Here is a 20,152-nt window from a genome sequence, read left to right on the forward strand (position 1 = left end):
TATCTCCGTCATCTGATGAGTTTCATTCTCTACTCTCAGAATCAGTGGAACAATAGTCTGTGACTCTCCACAAAGCAATTGTGGAGCTGCTATTAGTGTATTACTATCAATCTTAATTTCTAAGATTACTGCATACACCTCAGTGTTAAATTCCTAGCCTAACCAAACTGCTAGATTCCTTGCCTCTGTATTCCCCAAATGTGCACATACAGAGAACTCATTCCGCTTCTACTTGGGTGGAAGTTTTGTAGTGAAGAAAAGAGCAGGTAGACCTGAAAGAATCAGCAGGTGTCCAAGGCTGACATCAACACAGGATCGGGTATTAGCCATGTGTCAGCTATTATGAAAACAAGGAGAGTTTTTCAGGGACCCAGTGGGCAGGGAATTAGTTGCAAGTGAGAAAGTCCTTATATTGCTGGGTTCAGAGCCAGAGAAAAACAATCTGCCTGCCAGCATGTGGGGAGCATGGGTACATCTGGCTGCCAAGCTGTCCTGTCACATTCTTAATTTTCTATATTAAAAATTGGCCCTTATAATGTAGATTAAATAAAGCTAATTGCAATGAAAAAGGAATATATATATATTCCTTTTTTTTGTGTATATATATATATACACACAAAAGAAAGAAGGAAAACAACCAAACAAGAAATCTATGCAACTAACCCTCTAGTGCTTGGAGTGCTTACTTAGAGGTGCTGGCAGAGCACGTCCAAGCCCTGACTGCCTCCAGGTGCTGTCATAGCAGACTAAACTGATGTCACCAAGAAACAGCCCAGGAGAGTCCAGAAGCAAACCCAGAGCTGGAAATGACACTAGCTGAGACATATTTGTGATTATCCTACTGTAATTTATGCCTCTTTATGTTGATTCAGTTACTGAAATGTTTTTATTTGCTGCAGTAACTCAGAGGGTTGTCTGGGATTACAGAAGGGAAGCCCTGAGATAGTCTCCTTTGACCAAAACCTTAAGGAATGACTACTGACTACTTGCAGTTGCAGTTTCAGCAACCTTGCAGGTTGACTTCAGGGATGCTACTAAGTGCAGCGTCACAGGAAAAGGATTGGTCTTTGGGGAACAGCTACTGGCAAGACCAGACAAAGATCTCAGTCCTCAGTACCTACTCTGTCTTTGCTGCTATTGAGAAGTGAAGAGGCAGTGAGAAGGGCAAAGGTGTACACATACTTTGTGTAAGTCTCTTTTCCTTTACATTTTTCACATGGTGAAATAAAGCAATGCCTGAAGAAGGCTGTCATGTTGACCATATGTCACCAAGGCTGGGTGCCAAGGGAAAGATTTACAGTTGGATGCTGTCATACAGGGCAGGGAACCCATCAAAACTGCAAGATTTCACGCCTTAATTTCCAAAAGCATATATATGTGACATACCCCAAGCATGATATCTTGGGGACAGAGAGGAGCAGTTGTGGACAGATCAATGAGGATGCAAAGGTACAAAGATCTGCCTAACCATTACACCATTTCCTAAATGACATTTGAAAGCTTGTAACTTCTGTGTCCTTCTTCTCCAGCACAGGACTTTAAGATCCTGCTTTTAAACACAAACTACAAAGACTGCACATAAAAAAGAGTACCAGGCATTGCTGAGTTCCAGTTTGTGTAGAAAACACCTTCACCAGTCACCCATTTGAAGATCCCTTGCTCTCCTGTGTCTGTGAGACCAATCCAGAAGTACTTCTCAGAGCTCAGACCAACAAAGCTGGTCAGGTAGGCTTGCTCATATCTGAAATGAGGTGAGAAGTTAGATGGGGATGAAACTTAGTTATCCTTTAGTTTGCTGTTTCTCAGCATCCTAAACTATACAACACTAGAATGAATGGAGTCATTCCCTTTAGGGAATGACCCTCAAACCCCTTTAGGTTTCCTTTTTTGTGGAAATGCCTCACTTAAGTGGATACCAGAGGAACTAGCTTCAACAGTAGTCAAGGCTGTGATATACTGAAAAACTGCTCCACACAGAGAAGAAGCAATTGTGATCTTTTCTTTGAGTACTGGAAAACATGAAGGTGTAATGAACATTTGGTTAGTGAAGATGTACTGTATTTAATATTTTTCTCCAGAAAAAGGTCATTCTTTTATGGTTCCATTTTTTTTTTTTTCCTGACATTCTCAACTATTTTATAAAATGTCATAATTTTTCCACCAGAAGTACAATGTTTAGATTCTTCTCATACCTGTCTGCTATACTTGTTAAATAACCACCACTCCTTTCACAGGTTTTCTTTGCTTCTGAAAATGTTAAAGGTGTATGTCCAACTAGATAGCAGTAAAAGCCATGCCTTTCCCAGCCCTGTCAAGAAGAGCACATGTAATACACTTGTAGATAAAGAGCATATGTTTTAGTACTTGAATTTCAATGTACAGTTTTAAATCCACACATTTTTAATATAAGCTAATGCAATAACGTATTCACTTGAAATCCAGTAGACATAATAATAAAGTTTTGTGAGCCTACAGAGATTTAATTTATATGATTCCCTCTCTTTCAACAACTAATAAATCATACATTTTAACTAAGAAAAGTCAGAGGCATGTAGAATGGGGAGTGTATTCAGATGTAGATGAATAAAACATTTCTTTGCTCAGAACCACAGAGAATGGTCTGTGTTATAGTGAGACACTGAGTCAAATGTACTTACGTTTCTAGGCTAAAAGAACTGTAACTAGGCTAATTAATTGATTTAACCCATCAGTTCACTTTAAAAGTCCAACTGAAGATATAGCATAAAAACTACCAATGATGAAAGGTCTGGAGCACCTCTCCTATGAAGACAGGCTGAGGGAGTTGTGGTTGTTCAGTCTAGAGAAGAGAAGTCTCTGGGGAAACCTTATAGGGGCCTTCCAGTACAGAAAGGGGGCCTACAGGAAAGCTCGTGAGGAAATGTTTGTCAGGGACTGTAGTGATAGGACAAGGAGTATGGTTTTAAACAAAAACAGGTGAAGTTTAGATTAGATAGAAGTAACAAATTCTTGACTATGAGGGTGGTGAGGCACTGGCATAAGTTGTTCAGAGAAGCTATGTATGCCTTATCCCTGGAGGTGTTCAAGGCCAGGCTGGATGGGGCTTTGGGCAACCTGATCTGGTGGGAGGTGTCCCTGCCCATGGTAGGGGGGTAGAACTGGGTTATCTTTAAGGTCCCTTCCAATCTAAACCATTCTGTGATTCTATATTGAGAAAGAAAATATTCAAAATTACAGCTGAATTCCAGTTTCCCCTTCTTTACCAGCTCAAGGTATACTTGCTGCGCCCAAGAAAGGTTAATGGTTAATGTATATATATATGTATATCTGTGCTCAATATTTTGTATCTGCCTAGTTCCAGTTAGTGCAATGAGCCTCTGCTATGTTCCCTGCTATGTTCCCTGTGGGAAATGTTACTAATTATTGAGCACTAGTAAACAGGAAAGTAAATGGAAGAAATAAAGAGAAGAATAAAAGCAGTAGGATACAATAACTTGTTCTGAAAATAAATTCATTTATTAAAAAAAAAAAAAAAAGATTGTTTTGATTTGACTTCATTAGCAATTAGATTTCTCATCTTACATCACGTCACTGTTCAAAAATGGTTCCCAGTTTCTACTACATCTTAGATAACCACATATGGTTAGTAGAAGAATATAACATATGCACAAAACCACAGTAATGGCTTTAGCCTTTTTCGCAGACCATTCTGAAAATAATGTGGATGACTCATAATAGCAATAACAAAATTAAGAATAGCTTTACTGTAAGTAAGAGAATATATTGAAAATTATCACTCTTGATTTACAAACACACTTACTAGAGGAAAAAGATAATCTCAATGTCAAGTGGACCTTGTGAAGACAATGAGTTTTTGTTAACCAGATTATTGAAGATATTTTATTGTTACCTTCAGACAGGCAGGATCAGTCTTTAGGGTCCCAGAAACTCCCTGTAGTGGCTTTCTTTTGCAGATATAACCTAAATTCCTATCGCAAGGAATGTCTGCCCAGTATCCATCCTAGGTGCAATTTAGGAAGAGGTGAAAATTAGCCGGACAGGATGTGTTTCCTTTAGAAATTTTATTGGTTATTTTTTTACAATATTTCTTCAGTGGGAAAACAAAGTTCTGTGTTCTTTGAATGAATTCCAAGTATTCGTGCTTAAATGTGAGGTTGTGTTAAATGTCATAGGCAGTCTGTTAAGGTTTGCTTGGCATATAATGTACACCCACAGTCAGATATGAGCATTTATCTAGTTATCTCTAATTTAATTTAGAACAACCATCCTTTGAGTGAATAAAGACATCATTCTCTAGTCCTGTGCACTCATACTAGAAACAAAAATGAAACAGTATAATGCTGCAGAAAGGTGGGATAATTTTACCTCTCCTGCCATAACAACACAATCTTCTTGTCCATTGATTGCATGGGTTGGTTCTCCAGGCAACCATTTGGTGTATGTTACAGGAATCCCATCACTCCACTCAAAATACATCTGCATGCTGAGGTCATTCAGGCCAATCCACAGCTCATCTGTAGCTTCTAAAAACAAAAATCCACCTGTGAGAGACACCTGTTCTGAAAGGAGATGAGCTGAAATTGTCATGTTTCAATACAAATTTATTTGGATTAAATGACAGGGAATTTTAAGATCTCATTCACATTCTTCTTTCAAGAAGTTAAAAAGTGAGATACCAGAAGGAAATGAAATTCCTTAGCTTTATCAGTAAAAGCTGCTCCCTGTAGCTATAGCTACAAGGTATCTGAGGCAGAAAATCAGCCCAAACACTGTAGCCCAAATAGAGCTGTTTTTTGCTTAAAGTGATTTTATGCAGTCAAAAACAAATGAAAATCAAACTGAAAACAATGAAAAATAAAAGAGAGAGTGCTAAAGATTCCTCTCGTGTTTATGGGGATTTTTGTGATATTTTTTTCTTTTTATTTATTTTTAGCTATATATCTGTATGTTTCCCTGTAAATAATCATATGAAACAAATAAGAAACTTTTTTTAAATGCTGTAAAATTTAGAATAATATAATTTCCCAATTGTCATAAACACCTCCCTATATAAATACTCACTGTAACCAAGCTGAGATAGTATGAAGCCATGCTCTTCAGGATTGTGAATACTGACCAGATTGCCATTGCTCTCATTGCAGGAAGTTAAGGCTTCTTTCCATACCCTGGGCTCTCTATGAACCACATAACAATGACCTGCATAGGGCAACCATCCTTCTGGGCATTTAACTGGCAGCGCATCCCCTCAAAATAAATACATATTTCAAGTTTTTAAATGATGCAAACAATACAATGACATTTGAAATCAAATAATAAGCTAATTCAAGTGAAAACTGAGTGATTACAAATAAGCAGTACTTCTATTCATTCCTCAGATGTGTAAAACATTTTAGTCTGTTTGCTGTTGCACATTGTACTTTTACAGAAAACATGCTGTATTTAAAAAAAAAAATCATAAAATAACGGAGCCCATGGTAACTGGTCTTCACTAGTGTGAAATGTTCGCTTTTGGATGGGGAAATATTTTGAAATTGCACATTCGATGTTTTCATACAATATATCCCATCCAATTTTATTTTGCAAGTTTCATACAGGCATTATTACTGCAGCACAAGTAATTCCATGGCTTTCCCTGATAGTCGTCACTAAATTAATCACCAAAGAAGAAAAAAATAAAACAGTGCAGTGGAAAAGTGGTCTGAAGGAAGTCGATCTATTTTGCCATCTTTGCAGGTCACATACAATCTCATAGAGAAAGGCTCTAGCCTGTTGGTGGCATCTCCCAGATTTCAGTGAGAATCCTAGATCTTTTTGTTAGAACATGCCTCAGGGATGGTGAAGCACACCTAACTTTATTTTCTTTCACACTAGGATGTACAGTCTTGGTACTTCTGTGATAACGCATGGGATAGATCATTGCCTCTGGAATCATGTATACTAGCATGAATTAAAAATTGCTTATGTGGTTCCTAAGTTTCAGGAACATTTCCAATATTTAAATGTATTTGGTTTAAGAAATAAAACACTCTTTGTTCTGTTCTACTCATCAAAGCAGTAGACAAAGCAGTTTCACATCAAGTGAAAATGACCTTTCCTTTTTTTTTTTTTTTTTTTTTTTAAGTAGCTGTGGAATTTCATCTAAGTGACACAAATTTTGCTTTTATCAAAGGTTTTCTATTTGCTTGACATACCTGATGGAAGACTGAAAGGATCCAATGTGAAGTTATCCTTTTTACAGATATAGCCAACTTTCTTCTCACATGGCTGGTTTTCCCATTTAGCATCTCTTCTGGGATTTAGTACTGCACAGAGTTTCTCAGGCTCAGGAGAAGGACTTCCTTCATTAAGTGAAAAACAGATTATTTTTATGTAGCACAGGTTTTATGTCAGTAGCTGAAAGAACAATTTACTTCCAGCCTTTTCATGTGTCAATTATAGACTCATGACTTCATTGCTACAGTTATTTTTCTACTGCAGATAAGGAAGTGTAATTTAAAAGTACCCATCAGAACATTTTTTTTCAATGCTTGTTGCATAATTCACATTTTCTGCCATATTTGATTGCAGAATTACAGTCTCAAAAATAAGATGGTCCTATAAGTTTTGTGAAAGTTGTCAGTTTGCACAAAAGAGAGACTAAACTTAGAGCCCACACTGATGGAAATGGTGCAGCAAGTTCTCTCCTTGTCCCATTGACCATTTAATCAGCCCATACATAGGTGTCAGCCATAGATCCATTAAAAGTCATCAAATGTATAGCTCACAACCAGCTGCAGCACACCTAATGCTCTTGCCCAGTCACTAGATACTGGACAGAAGACCCCTTCCAGACACTGAAGGGGTACCTGATACTGCCATGGTAGTGATGCTGCACTCAAACTGTAGGAAATTAGAGCTCACGGTTTCATAACTCATGAAATATCTTGTTTTGTGTACATTTTGCAGTCAGTACCCTGTTATACTAATAGAACTAATTAGTAATGAGCTTAAAGCCCTAAGAGACTTTCATGGAGTCAAAGGACACAGTTTCAGCTAATATTTTGGGGCAGGAAGACAGTAAGGCAGCATCTTTTCTTAATTGATATTCAGGTAAGGAATTTTTCAGATGCAAAGAGAGAAAAACGTTCTTCAGAGTAAGAGCCATGATCTGCTAGTGATAAAAAGAAGTTTCAGAAAATGAAAATTAGAATTCTAGGTCTGTATTATAGAACAAAACCAAGTTCATTGAGTGAATATTATTTAAAAAAAAAAATGAGAAAATATAAAAAAAAAATAATAACTGATCTGTGGGATCTGTTGTCTAGCAGTTGAACAGCGAGTGATGTGAATTGATCAAAGTCCAGCAGGGTGTGATTCTTCTTTGTGGGAGCATGTTAAATGGCTTCAAGTTCCTACAACTGTGTTCAGTGGAGCACAAAAATCATAACATGGAATTCCTAAAATATAATAACAAATCAGTTGGACGAGACATGCCAAATCACAAAATGGGAAAGCAAATCTCCTTGTTTCCACATTGCCCTTGCAGGGTAGTCTTTCCTTTGTATGTTAGCTTCCAGTCCAGCATCTTTCAGCATTGTGCTGGAATGAAAAATGTCCACTCAGGCCCTTCAGAAAGGTCTTTTCTGCATGCCCCCTCAGTGAGAACTGCAGATTTGTTCCTTGCTGCAAGCAAGGTCTTCTCACATGCCCTTCTGCTGGGTGCATGTCTCTGCCCCGCCTGCATCCTGCCCTCCAGGAGGTTCTCTAGGACCACTGTGTTAGGGGAATGAGCAGTGTTCCTCTTCTCACAGAGGTTCATAGTTCAGTGAGTCTCTCCCCTCACAAAAGATACAATTTACAATAGTTATGCATTAAACTGGAAATATATAGTAGTCATCGTGTCTGGATACAGGAACTCCAGGGTGTGGGCTGCTTGACCTGAGCACCACCTTCTCCTCTTCTCTGCAAGCCTGAAGGGATTTGACTAGTGGTACAGAAGGTAGAAAACCCTCTGTCAGGCTCAGTGGCACTGGGCTTTCCCCCCATTCTTTGTGCCAGACAAAAACAGGTGGTGCAGGGGAGCCTTTGAGACATAAGGAGAGCCAAAAGATGGACTTACTCAGTAAACGAACATTCGGCATTTGCTGCACACTGCTACCATGACAACCAGCAGGAGATCTTCAAAGACAAACTGCCAGTGCTGTGAACTCCATTTACAGCCTTTCTCGAACTTTTAAGAGGAGACTAGAAAGGAAGAAAAGTGTAGGAGGCGAAGGGAAAGGCTGATGTTCGGACAGGTGAGTCCTTGCAAGCAGCAAGGTCTGATAACCCTTATGTGAGCTGGAGACATGGGTTTTAGCTCACTTGAAGGTAAGTATGGTATGCTACAACTCAGCACTTTTCACTTTAGCTACATCTGGTAGAGCATGAGTTTATTTAACCCTTCTGTTAGAAACTCCTTTTGATACACAGTGAAAAAAAAAATCATAGTTCTCAGTTTTTTAATCTCATGTCTCATAAACCTTTCAAACTTAATTCATTGTATTCATGGGGAATACTATAGTTCTGTAGTTAATATGCATTCAACATTTGGTCAAGAATGATTCATTCAAAAAGCTGTTAACAAAATAAGATTACAACCTGTTGCCCAGTTTAAGTATCTGAAAGGAAAGCCACCGCTCCACTGCCAGCCGCTGTTGAGATTCAGACTGTTAAGCCCAATCCAGAGGGGGGATCTCTTGCTGTCAATTAGATCTAGGTAACCAAAAGAGTGGGAATTCTCATCACATTTGTTATGAAATGCTCCACGACCTCAAGTTTCAGAGGAGGATAATAAATGTCTGTTAGTGATTTTCAAGTTCAGCACAGAATCTGTGTTTACTAGTAATAAATTCAGAGACTTTATTCTTCAGGTGAAAGGTAGAGAATGGGAAAAGACTAGTTGACATATTACTTTATCTGAATTTAATATTATTCTATGGTTGTATGTAAGCAATAAGCCCTAAAAAAGGGCTTACTGAATTGCAAATGTTAACATTTACAAGTTTAGTAAAGTTTGGTGAAATTAATTCAGGGTCTTCATTCTACAGAGTTCATGCATAAAGCCACAAAGTCTTTATGCAGATTTTCACTGGTGTTTTGTACAAAATTTTTATGTGATTTTAAAAAATCTGTTTTATTAGGTCTACAAAAAGAATACTGATTTCTTAGTACAAAAGTCATATATTGACTATCTACTATAATGATTTTGTTATAAGGTTCTTTTCTTGGACTGGTATGTTCATATGTTCTGAATTTGATCCAAATCTTGCTTAATTAACTGGAAAATTTTAAATTATTTGCAAAGAATAATAATAATAAAACTAATCTTAAATGACAATTCCACAGCTTTTATAAGTTCCACTTCTTAAAAGTGTAATTTACAGTAATGTCAATACTTTCCTAGCAGCGGAAATGCTAATAATAATTTAATTATTCATTGTGATGTGATTAAAGCACCAAAAGATTTTTAATCAGACAAAAACTCCTTGACACTCTTTTATTGCTTGTTTGCTCACCTCTTAGATACATTTGCTCATGTATCTCTGTGACACTTAGCAGCTCTGCATTCTGTTGTTGGCAGCTCTTCCTTGCTTGGTGCCATGTGAGAGCTGACTGGAAGTTTATCTGGTAGTAGGTTCCTGTCAAAGGATCTACACTCCAAAATTTGTCATTGTCACTGCCTGTGTGAGAGAAAAGATATTTAATAGTGTAGTTTGTTAGAAATATAAAAAATGTTATGAGAAAATTTAACTACAAATTTACTCGTGAAATTAGATCATTCTAAACAAGCCTAAACCCCTAAAACCCATACTTTTCAGTTAGTGTGCTCTTTATTAAGTAAAAGAGGGTTTGCTATTGACATTAACAGAGATGATCTTTCATCCTTCATTTACAAATTTTCTGCCAAATCTGATACTCTTCAGGTTAAAAAAAATAAATAAATCAGTAAAACAAAACTGCACCTTAGCCATTATCTACTCTGAAAATCTTTTCAGATTTTCAGAAGCTCATAAGCTATATCTGAATTAATTCTTCTCTGAAATACAGCTGAAATGCAAAGATTTTCAATGATGGAAACTTTACTCTTTAAGTTATGTCATCTTTTTTTTTATTATTTTTTTTTGTACATCCTATTTCTACTCTTTGTGGGTCACTAGAACTTAGAAATTGTCTTCTGGGAGCTTTTTCTTAGCAAAACTGATCTCTGAGTATTTGCTAATACACTGTGATTACAACTTCCCTTAGATTTTTCTTTTGTTAAGGAAAATAAGTTGGATTTCTTGAACCATTCCTCAGATAAAAACAAAAACAAACAAACAAACAAACAAACAAACAAACAAAAACACTTCCCTATTTTTCTATTGTGTTTCTTTCTTGCTAATCCATTTCAATATTTAATATTCATTTTGAAATGTAGACCCAGGTATTGATGACAATGTCCAACAATTATATAATGCCAAATACTTCTTGTTTCCCAGTTTGTACAGGGAGGGTGTTTTGCCTCTTTTAAGCTGTTGTGTGTAATATTGCACCAGGTAGTCATCTTCAGTAATGTCAGTGAAAAAGATGGTGGTGGTTGTTGGCTGATTATGAGCTGAACCTTGTTTCTCCTATCTATCAAAATGACAAATTTGATTGAAAAATGAGTCTGTGGTATAACACTGAAATATTAGGCAGTATTTTCATTATTTTCAGTAACACTATATTTTGCTGTCCTTCAGAGTCTGTTCTCAGATGCACATACATTTATCTGTTGGCTTTCAGTGTAGCATGAAGCAAAGCAAGGGAGAAGCCATCACGTGGGAAACTTTACAGGCGAAAGGCTGATGATGCAGCTCTTCCAGTAAGACCTGTGAACCAATCTTCTTCCTTTTTGTTTTCAGAAAACAAACTACCTTCCCATGGACTGTAGACCAATATTGTCGCGCAGAATAGAGATTTGCATGGATGGAGACAGTTGTACTACCGTTACCACAAATAGCAATGGGGTATGGAAAATTATAGACTGTGAGTAGCATCTCTTTTTTGAGATTTGGCTAAATGTGGTCATATTTAAAACATATTGGTATTTTCTCAGGTATTAACTACTGATGGACATACCCAGACAACTTCAGTTTGACTGTAGACTCACAGGAGATGTGTTCTGTTTCTTCTGTAAGGAAGGTTATGTCATGGCAACACATCTTTTAGTAAAATAAAGCCACCACAAGAATTTTCCTTTCCATGTTTGTAACAGCATTTCAGTATTGATGTATTTACCTAACAATGCTGTGTGATAACACCTATTTCAGCATTTGAGACTTACTGACTGTTGGACAGAATCCGTACAAGTGATCCACTTCGAAGTCAGGTGTTGTTGCACACCAGAGCAAGCCATCTGACCGGCCAGCAGCCGTGCACCCAGTGTACCATTTACCATGGAGCTTGAAAGGGAAGGCACATGGAGCTCCATTGGCATTTCCTAGCAGTGTAAACAGATCTGAGGGGACAAAAGAGAAATGATAATATACGTATAGGAATCTCTATTTTCTGAAAATATCTTGTGTAACAGAATGGTAGCATGTACAGAATTATTTCCTTATGTTTACTATTGGTAAAAACCTTAAGGATTTTTGTCTTTCATCCAAGAATGATAATACAATTTCACTAGTACTAGTAAACTGCTTTAGTTTATTTAACTAAACTTGTTTAATTAAATAAAGTGCTTAGAATAAAGCTAATCACTAAAATAACTTAGATCCACCTTTGCTTTTAAAGTAAAGAAATAGAAGAAAAAAATGACTTTTTTTTTTTTTTTTTCACTCTGTAGCCAAGCACCTCTGCATCTCTGGATGGAGGAATGGCAGCCTGAGTGTGTGAACTGATCATCCAACATTGCTTCAGTGGGAACAGCTGCTAAGACTAAGGGGAGCAGAAATAAAAGAAGTCTGTGATGGCAAACAAGTGAGTACATGACACTGTCAGGATTAATCTTCAAACATTACCTTCATGGCCTTGAGAACACAAGTCATCCCTGGTTCCATGGATCTTCCATTTATTTGTTGTACCTGACACCTTGTTCAGTACAATATTGTCTTTTCTCCTTTTGCCAGCACTGAGAAACAAATTTTCCCCTTGGATTGCCAAGCTTGCATTTCTGCACTCCCATTTTTGGAATTCACTTTTCTTGTTGCAGGGATACAAAGAAATTTTAGACTGGTCTTGCTTGTAAGGCACTCCCAGACATTGTGCAAATGCCATGCTCATCACCTGCTGGTCAGACACCCATCTGAATTTTTGTAATTCGCTATTTTTGTTGCAAGCAGCTGTTGTGACTTCATGAGATCTCTGAGCAGTTAAGCATTGTTTGCTATCCTCATTGTATATTAAAAATATTTTATCATCTGTAAAAAAAATAATCAGAATTAATGTATTTATCGTGAACGTATTATGAGGGACCTTGTAAGGAGAGAGATGTATTTTGTTGACAATTCTATGCTAATCTCCTGACTCATGTCAGAAGACAAAATTTGAGTCACTTTTGTCACGTCAGACAGCATTTTCAAGCCTTTTCTTTCTTTCTGGTAAGGAAAAATAAATGCATCTCATGTAAATATAGTGCAGAGCAATAACAATACATAAATTATATTATGACGTAGCTTCAAAAATATCATCAGTACAATGGAATTTTCATGAGTATACTGGATTTTATTTTTCCACATCCATGATGAAATATACATTTCTTTCAAGATTTCTAAAAGAGGCCTCACTGAATATTCAGAGGTCTGCCATCACTTCCTGCACATACATTTCCACCAGACTATATTTGTGGTTAATAAAGCTAATAAGTTAAGTTTATTTGACCTTTGCCTTCTGTAATTGACATGTTCTGTTTTGTTTGTTTGTTTGTTTTTCACATGACCTTTGTTTATTTGATTTTTTTTGTTTGTTTGGGGTTTGTTTGTTTTTTAAGGATGAAAAATGATGACTTATTACCTTGCCCTCTTCCAGTATCCTCTTAGTAATTCATTTATCATCAGAAATCAATACAAATAAACACAACCAAATCACTCAGAAATTGTTACAAGAACCAATACTGGGCAGCATATAGAGATACCAGGCATGTGTCTGTACATTCCTGTAACATCTTTCTATTTGTCCAAGAGTAACAGCACAACAGAATATGCAATACCCTTCCAAACATTAAAGTAAATTCCTAAGCTAGGGACAGGATGTTAGGGGCACTGTCAGTGTCGAACTTTGAGCAGAATAGAAAGTGCTGGAGAAATTTTGATTAATGTATTTATGACAATTCTTGTTATATCTGTGTTTAATATTCTCTCTCCACAGAAGGTCCTGTGTATTTTTAACAGCTTTGTAATTTATGAAAGTTTCACTTCTTCAAATCTGGATTCAGAATTACAACACAGTTTCTTCTTTCCTTTAGTTTAGTTTTAGTTTTTTATAGTGATAAGTTTAGATTTTATAAGTTTTAACTTATATTAAATCTTTTAATTATTACAGATTACTACTTAAGTGCAAAGTGTAATATACAAAATTTCAGCCATTGCCCTCATAATTGAATCATATTGGGTCTAATAATAGGAATTCTCACTAATAATTGTGATGCTTGTGATTGGGCCATCACATGGGGTTGGCCCATGTGATCTGGCAGAGTGCAGGGTAGGCACCCTTTTTTCACTGGCTGGTGCTGGCACAGCTCACATGACACAGTATCTGCTTTCAGAAGCTGTAATTCATATCCTGATCCTCCACAAATTTAATGAATTGAAGGATGGGTAGGGAAAATATCCTTGAACCTTATCACTATTTTAACGTCAAAAGGGAAAGCCAGCTGAAGTCTGTTCACAGTCAGCTACAGAGCATTCACTGCATCTCTTTGCCTTACAGTAAAGGTTGCAGTGGTTATTCCTGGGCCATTCTTGACTCTGACTTTTACAATATTTTTTCAGTTGCCCCAATATTACAGCACAGACTCCATTGCTTCTTACACATTGTCATCCTAAGGACAGGATATACACATAAAGCACTCTTTCATTCTCTACACTTTCTTATTTTTCACAACTCTTTCCATTTACTTCACATAATAGACATAACCAGTAATTAAGATGCATCCAAAAGAAATCATTAGCTGAATGCATGACTGTCTTGACTTCTGACTCTTAGCTTTGTCTTATCCAGACTTTTCCTTTCTCTTTAAAAGTGAACCAATATCTCTATCTTTACTGATTGTAACTCCAGTTAGGATGAATAAGAAATAAAGGATAATCAAGCTGCATGAAAATCTTAAAGAGCTTAAGAAATGAGCAAGAGAACAAAAGCTTCCACTTTCACATGTATTTTTGCAGAGGATAAAGAATGAAACTCACCGAGTGTCTGAAAAGCAGTATGAACGAAAGAGAGGAAAACTAAGACTGTAGAAAAAGTCAAGGGTTTCATTCCTTTCTTCTTATTCACAAAAAGATGAACAGAAATTCATTGTTGAAGTAATGATCCAAAAAGAGTTGTTGGTGCTGGGTCCTTCTAAAACACTTCCTTGGAGAGTTTTAATTGAAAGAGAAAACTCTGGGCTGTAAATAAGGAAATATCCTGTCACGTGTGGTATTTTGAATTCTACAAACGATTACAAAATTTAAACTTTGCATCTGAAAATTGTTTCCTTCCATTCAGATGCAAGTGACCAAGTTTGAACAGTTTGACATAGTTCTGCTATTTTTTATTGTTATTGTTGTTGTTGTTATTATTATTTAATTATTGATTTTTCTTCTCTGGGGTATTTACTTTAAATCTCATGCCTGTGAAACTGAAAGAAAAAAAAAAAAAAAGTTCTTGACCAGATATACAGATATATGCAGGTATATATAGCAGGTCACTGCAATAAAGGATGTATTTAATTTGGCTTGCCAAGCAGTGTTAACTATCACAGTGTGAAAAGTTAACTGGAACAAGATGATTTAATTTTGGTTGGAAAGTTGACAAAGAGAATACTATGTACGTACATTCATTTTGTCTTCTTCAGGTTATCAATGGGTGACACTATTGTGTCATAATTTCATGTGAATTTGACTCAGGCGAACCAATGCAAATTAGACAAATCTGTACAAATCTTTCTGTTAATTGATGATTTTGACAACAAAACAGATTGAAAACTACCTTTCAGAATTACTTAATACATAAAATATGAATGAATTTTAACGCTTAAAATTCATTCTTTGCACCATGCGTGAGACAAGCAAAAAGAAATATTCTCAAAAAAAAAAAAAAAAAAAAAAAAAAAAAAAAAGCTGTAGCCCTTTCTTAAGCAGAAATCAATTCTAGCTATGTGGCAAAAAAATATACATTATTTGTTTTTAAGGAAAAAGATATTCAGCAAAAATTACCTTTAGAATTTTGTCTCTGTTTTCATAGCTTTATTATGAAAACAAATCCCCTAGTATATTCTGCAAGAATGATGCATCACTTTATGTAAGACTTGATGAAATCCATTTACAGAATATAGGGTCTTGCAGAACTATGTTAACGATATCAGCTATCAAAATATCAAAATTATAAATCATGTTATTAGTTGTTATATTTATAGTTTTGTTTTTCTGTTTACTCTTCATTTGCCTTGGCTTTATCACTAGCCACCAAAGAGTGCTGGATTTAGTTCAATGTCAGTATTTACAAAAACATAAACATTGGTACGTTTTCTAACTTACATGAAGGAAAATAAATAAAAAATTGTAAGATCAAGAGGACCGACAGTAAAAATAGTTCGAGCACAGAATGCCCTTCATTTCCTGTCCTCTGAAATATTTTCTTCTTGACTTCAATATCCATCAACCACCAATCCAACATCATATGAATCTCTCCTTCCCAACAACCTCACCTGTACAGTTTCTATGCACTTTTTAAGGGTCTGTTTTTACCAGAGGACCTCCTTAAGGTCTTTCTTTCTTTCTTTCTTTTTTTTTATTTTTTTTTCCTTTTTCTTTTTTTTTTCCTTTTTTTTTTTTCTTTTTCCCAGTCTTGCGTAGACAACATAGAATAAACAAACAGCACAGTACACATGATACACTACCAAGATGCTGTTCTTTGCCCCACTGCCTTACTGGCCCAAACCATCTGAGGTTAAGCATGAATACAATGTCCTATCATGAGTTGAATTGTCAGAGAGATGGAGGTTAAGAGAAGGCAAAGAAAAATGAGGTGTCAAGTGAAATAAAACAGGAAAGGATTCTTCCAGCTTTATTTGGCATTCACATTATTTTATAGTTTATTTACATTTATTTTTATTCATATGCCTCGTTCATGTTTCTGTGTTTCCTTATAATCTTATAATGTACATGACTCATTTGGTCACCAATCCATATAACACAGTTGAGCATTAGCATGCTAATTCAACAGCACTGAAGTATTATTATGTAAGATATAGATCCTTTATTGATATAATGTAATATTTAATTGATGCAAAATATCCATTGTCAAAGAATATCACTAATCTAAATTGAAGCTCTGAAACTCCATGAATGAAGGACAAATATTTCACTTATAGCTACAATATTATGACAAGAAAGGCAATATGGCAAGTTACAATATTATGGCAATTTTATTTGTTTAGTGTGTAATAAAGGTGTGATAATGGAGGAAAGCAATTCATGTAAATCTCTGGTTATTCCAAACACCATTTCATTTGAGTATCAGTATGCACTCTCAAAAGGCAGGCTTTGGGGCTGAGTGGTGTCGAACGCTCAATGTGTATCTGTACTTTGTTCTGTGTGTGATGGTGCCACAGATCTCTAAAAAAAAAACAAACACTAGGTTATTGATCCATATCTTTTAACTCCAGATACACACTGGATCTTCTATTTGTCATGCTTGTTTAATTAGTGATTTTACACAGTACTCTGAGTCTTAGTCCTGAGAGAATGTCTTGAAAAGCATAGAGCAATAGTCCTTAATCCATACAAAAGGAATAATTGCTACTTTAGTTCATAATGTAAGCTGGTGTATGTAACATTTATTATGACTTCTTTTGTTCTGGCTAAATTATTTTTTAAGCTCGACTTTACAGTTTACCTATGTAATCACATTAGATGATGCTGTGTTCATCTTTTTCTCTGTTGCTGGCAGGATCATTATCATCGTCTCCTCCAGGTAGGTTACTGCTGTGCTCTAGCAGTGTGCTATATTGCCTCACTGCTTGTTGAGTCTCACTTTGGGTTTTGATCTTGAATAAGAAATAAGCCATGAAACCCATCGCTACTAAAATGATGACGACCAGAGTAAGTATCCAAACAGTGCTCTGACCATGTTCTTTGTCTTTTTTGGCATCTGTAAATAAATACAAAGTTATTAGAAGCGTGCCTATTAGAGCCAAAAATATGTAGACTACTGGACTAATTTTCCCCTTAGTTACTGTGGTGTTAATCAGGAACCCATGTTTATGAAGGAAGTGGAATATAACTTCCAACATGGCCTTCTTCAACTGCTCTCTTGAGGCAAGTATAGGAAGTTGACAAAGATGCTGTGGTTGTTAAGGTGTAAATACGCTCACATGCTTTTTTAGGATGAGAGCTGTATTAAAAATCTGTCACAGTGTCTGTGTGTCAGCCCCCTCACAGACATTAGAGCATATGAAGGAGCAAAGAGAGGGTGATCAGTTTACCGAAGCATTTAGTTTTCTTGGGATGCTGTGCGTGTCTTCTAGGTACTGCTAAATCATTATGGCAATTAATTCAATGGCAACTAAGTAAACTAAAAACATATAAATAAATATATAAAGCATATATATATATATTTCATAAATTTTATATTTCATGAAATCATAATCATATGAAATTATAAAAAATCATAATTTCATAAATTCAATACATTAAAAAATACAAGTGTTTGTTTACATGTCACTTTGAAGTTATTGGGAAGGAAAAATAAAGCCTACCTTTCATATTTGCAGTTACTTTAAGAATAGCTGTCAAAGAGAAAGACAGATGTTTCGTCAAAATTGCATTCCCATCCTGACAGACCATTTTCAGCTAAATATCTGGTAACCTGCACACCAAGGTTACTTTAACGCATCTTCTAGAAACACATTTGTTAAATTAATAATGAAAATGTGTGATTGATTTCAACCTGATATTCAACGTATGAAACTACATTGTTTTGCATTTCAGAGCCTCCTTTTTGACTCTTTATTAGTAACCAAATAATCTCCAAGCACAGATAGCTCCTGACTGCATCAGGCTGGCTTTCCCTTCCCCTCTGGCTGATAAATCTTGTCATTGTTGGGTCTGCACATCAGCAGATGGGAACAACTTGATCAAATGCTAAGGCTATAGGACAATTTTCCTGTACAGCACACGGTTCCTTTGAGACCCAGCAGATTTTTAATTCACTGTAATCCATTCGCATCTGTAATAACATTTATCAACTCAAGCTTTCTTATGAAGTTTTTCCCAGCTGTGCAAAGATGGCGCTGTCTGCAAGATATTTCTCTGCACACTGGACAGTGCAAGCTGGGTGCAAGCTGGCCTATGGCCTGAGCATTTCAGTGCAGCAAGCAAAAGGAGCTGTGCAGCCACAGCAGAAGCACAGCACGACATTAAGCTCTGGCCTGTTCATGGGCAAGGATGAAATACAACTGTTAAATTGTCCCTTGGGAGGATGCAGGGCTCGCTGTGTTGTTAAGGGTACTTATTCAGAAAGAATGTTCTGCTGGAGAGCCTGGTGTCAAGGGAATATTAAGGGAATATTATCAGCACTTTGGCACGGCACTTAAGGACCACTCCTAATCAAACCCTCAAAACAAATTATGTGTAGATCCTGAGTTTGTGCTTTCTGATATAACTGGTAACAAGGCATTATCTTCCTGTAGTGTCTTTTTCTCTACCTACCCAAAGAAAACTAGAAGTTGCCCTAAAAGAGGAATTTTCCATTTCAGAAAATGCTCTGCCACTACCAAAGCATGTACAGTTGTTTGCCACACCAGCTGCAGCTTTGCTCTGCTAGGAGAAAGGACAGAACCTCAGAAATGTGCTGAAGCTTGGGGGTTGCGAAATAGGGCAGGAAATTGTACTTTAAATAAATAAATAAATAAATCTTTTTCAAAATTAACAGTTGAACTCAAAAATACCACATGGCTGCTTGGCTCACTATATTCTGATATTTCTACTTCCTGACCAAAGCAGATGGTCCTCAGTTACACAGAAACACAACATTAAAAAAATAAATGCTAACCAAAACACTTCAACTATTTTCAAAGGTCACTATACGTGCTCTGGATTCTGCTTCCGTTCTGTTATTATTTAAATGAAATTGTTTCATCCATCTCTTGCTGGAACAGCATGTAACAGTGCAGCAAGAGGAAGAAAAGCAAATAATTGATGCAACTCTTGTTCCATAGAACAGGAATTAATGTTACCAGGAAAATGCGTGTGCATGTTGGAAGGGAGAAAAACCACAGAGGAGCTTAAACATTTTCCGGAAAACATTGATAATCTTTGGTTACTAATTGAATATTCATTACAGAATGTGAGAAAATCTGAAGTTATAAAGTAATAAAACATGAACAGTACATACTATGTATTTGTAATATTTTTGGATGCATGTTGAAACAAGTGATAAGTCTGTAAATAGAGCATTTTATTTGACATAAATTGTGGGTCTTTTGTAGTAAAGATATTGTATTATTACTACTGAAATAAAGCCATAACCATCAAGAGCAATTATTAAACAAGTCACTTACTCTTTGGTTTCTTACAAATAAACCCTTTTTCAGAAGAGCAAGGAATGGCACTCCAGTACCCGGAGGAGGCAGACAGTTGCACGCAGTAATCAAGCTGTTCCATTGAGGGCCCTTCTTCACCCCAGTTGACAAAGTCAAAGGCACTGTTGTCTTGCCAAAGCAGCGGCCCTGGTGGTGCAAATGTTAGTAGCAATACTAATAGTTTCACATCAAAGATCTTCACTAGTGTTATTTTTCCTCTTCAAAAATCCCCTCTGTGGTTATTTTCTAATGCATTTTATTTCTCTCAATTCGCATCTTAAAAAAAAATATAATTGCATTTCAGCTTTATGATTTATGGATTTGCTAATCATAACACTTAATTTACATATCTCCGTGTTTTCTTGTCTAGTGGACTATACTTTC

General features: G+C 36.2%; 2 protein-coding genes across 5 annotated transcripts in view; both read right to left on the reverse strand.

The window, feature by feature from the left end:
- LOC309875288 (macrophage mannose receptor 1-like) overlaps positions 1-14,543 on the reverse strand; it is a 35,108-nt gene extending 20,565 nt beyond the window's left edge. For 3 of the 4 annotated variants that reach the window (XR_014317010.1, XM_082754543.1, XM_082754544.1), the window contains exons 1-11: positions 14,391-14,543; positions 12,006-12,404; positions 11,327-11,500; positions 9,537-9,701; positions 8,620-8,733; positions 6,192-6,338; positions 5,062-5,244; positions 4,366-4,523; positions 3,890-4,000; positions 2,193-2,308; positions 1,593-1,741 (exon numbers count right to left, since the gene is read on the reverse strand). Coding sequence is in view for 3 of the 4 variants with exons in the window: in XM_082754543.1 (XP_082610669.1) it covers positions 1,593-1,741; positions 2,193-2,308; positions 3,890-4,000; positions 4,366-4,523; positions 5,062-5,244; positions 6,192-6,338; positions 8,620-8,733; positions 9,537-9,701; positions 11,327-11,500; positions 12,006-12,404; positions 14,391-14,460 (1,786 nt within the window). In the remaining variant the exon portion in view is untranslated. The remainder of the gene's footprint in view (positions 1-1,592; positions 1,742-2,192; positions 2,309-3,889; positions 4,001-4,365; positions 4,524-5,061; positions 5,245-6,191; positions 6,339-8,619; positions 8,734-9,536; positions 9,702-11,326; positions 11,501-12,005; positions 12,405-14,390) is intronic. The other variant, XM_082754545.1, reaches the window with a different exon arrangement.
- A 1,705-nt stretch (positions 14,544-16,248) lies between these two features.
- The window catches only part of LOC309875291 (macrophage mannose receptor 1-like), a 35,424-nt gene continuing 31,520 nt past the window's right edge, over positions 16,249-20,152 (reverse strand). The window contains exons 27-30 of the mRNA XM_082754552.1: positions 19,748-19,915; positions 17,945-17,974; positions 17,083-17,337; positions 16,249-16,802 (exon numbers count right to left, since the gene is read on the reverse strand). Coding sequence (XP_082610678.1) covers positions 17,096-17,337; positions 17,945-17,974; positions 19,748-19,915 — 440 coding nt within the window. The 3' untranslated portion in view covers positions 16,249-16,802; positions 17,083-17,095. The remainder of the gene's footprint in view (positions 16,803-17,082; positions 17,338-17,944; positions 17,975-19,747; positions 19,916-20,152) is intronic.

The sequence above is a fragment of the Aythya marila genome (assembly GCF_965140915.1).
Source record: "Aythya marila genome assembly, chromosome: 2".
In the NCBI taxonomy this organism is placed as follows: Eukaryota; Metazoa; Chordata; class Aves; order Anseriformes; family Anatidae; genus Aythya; species Aythya marila.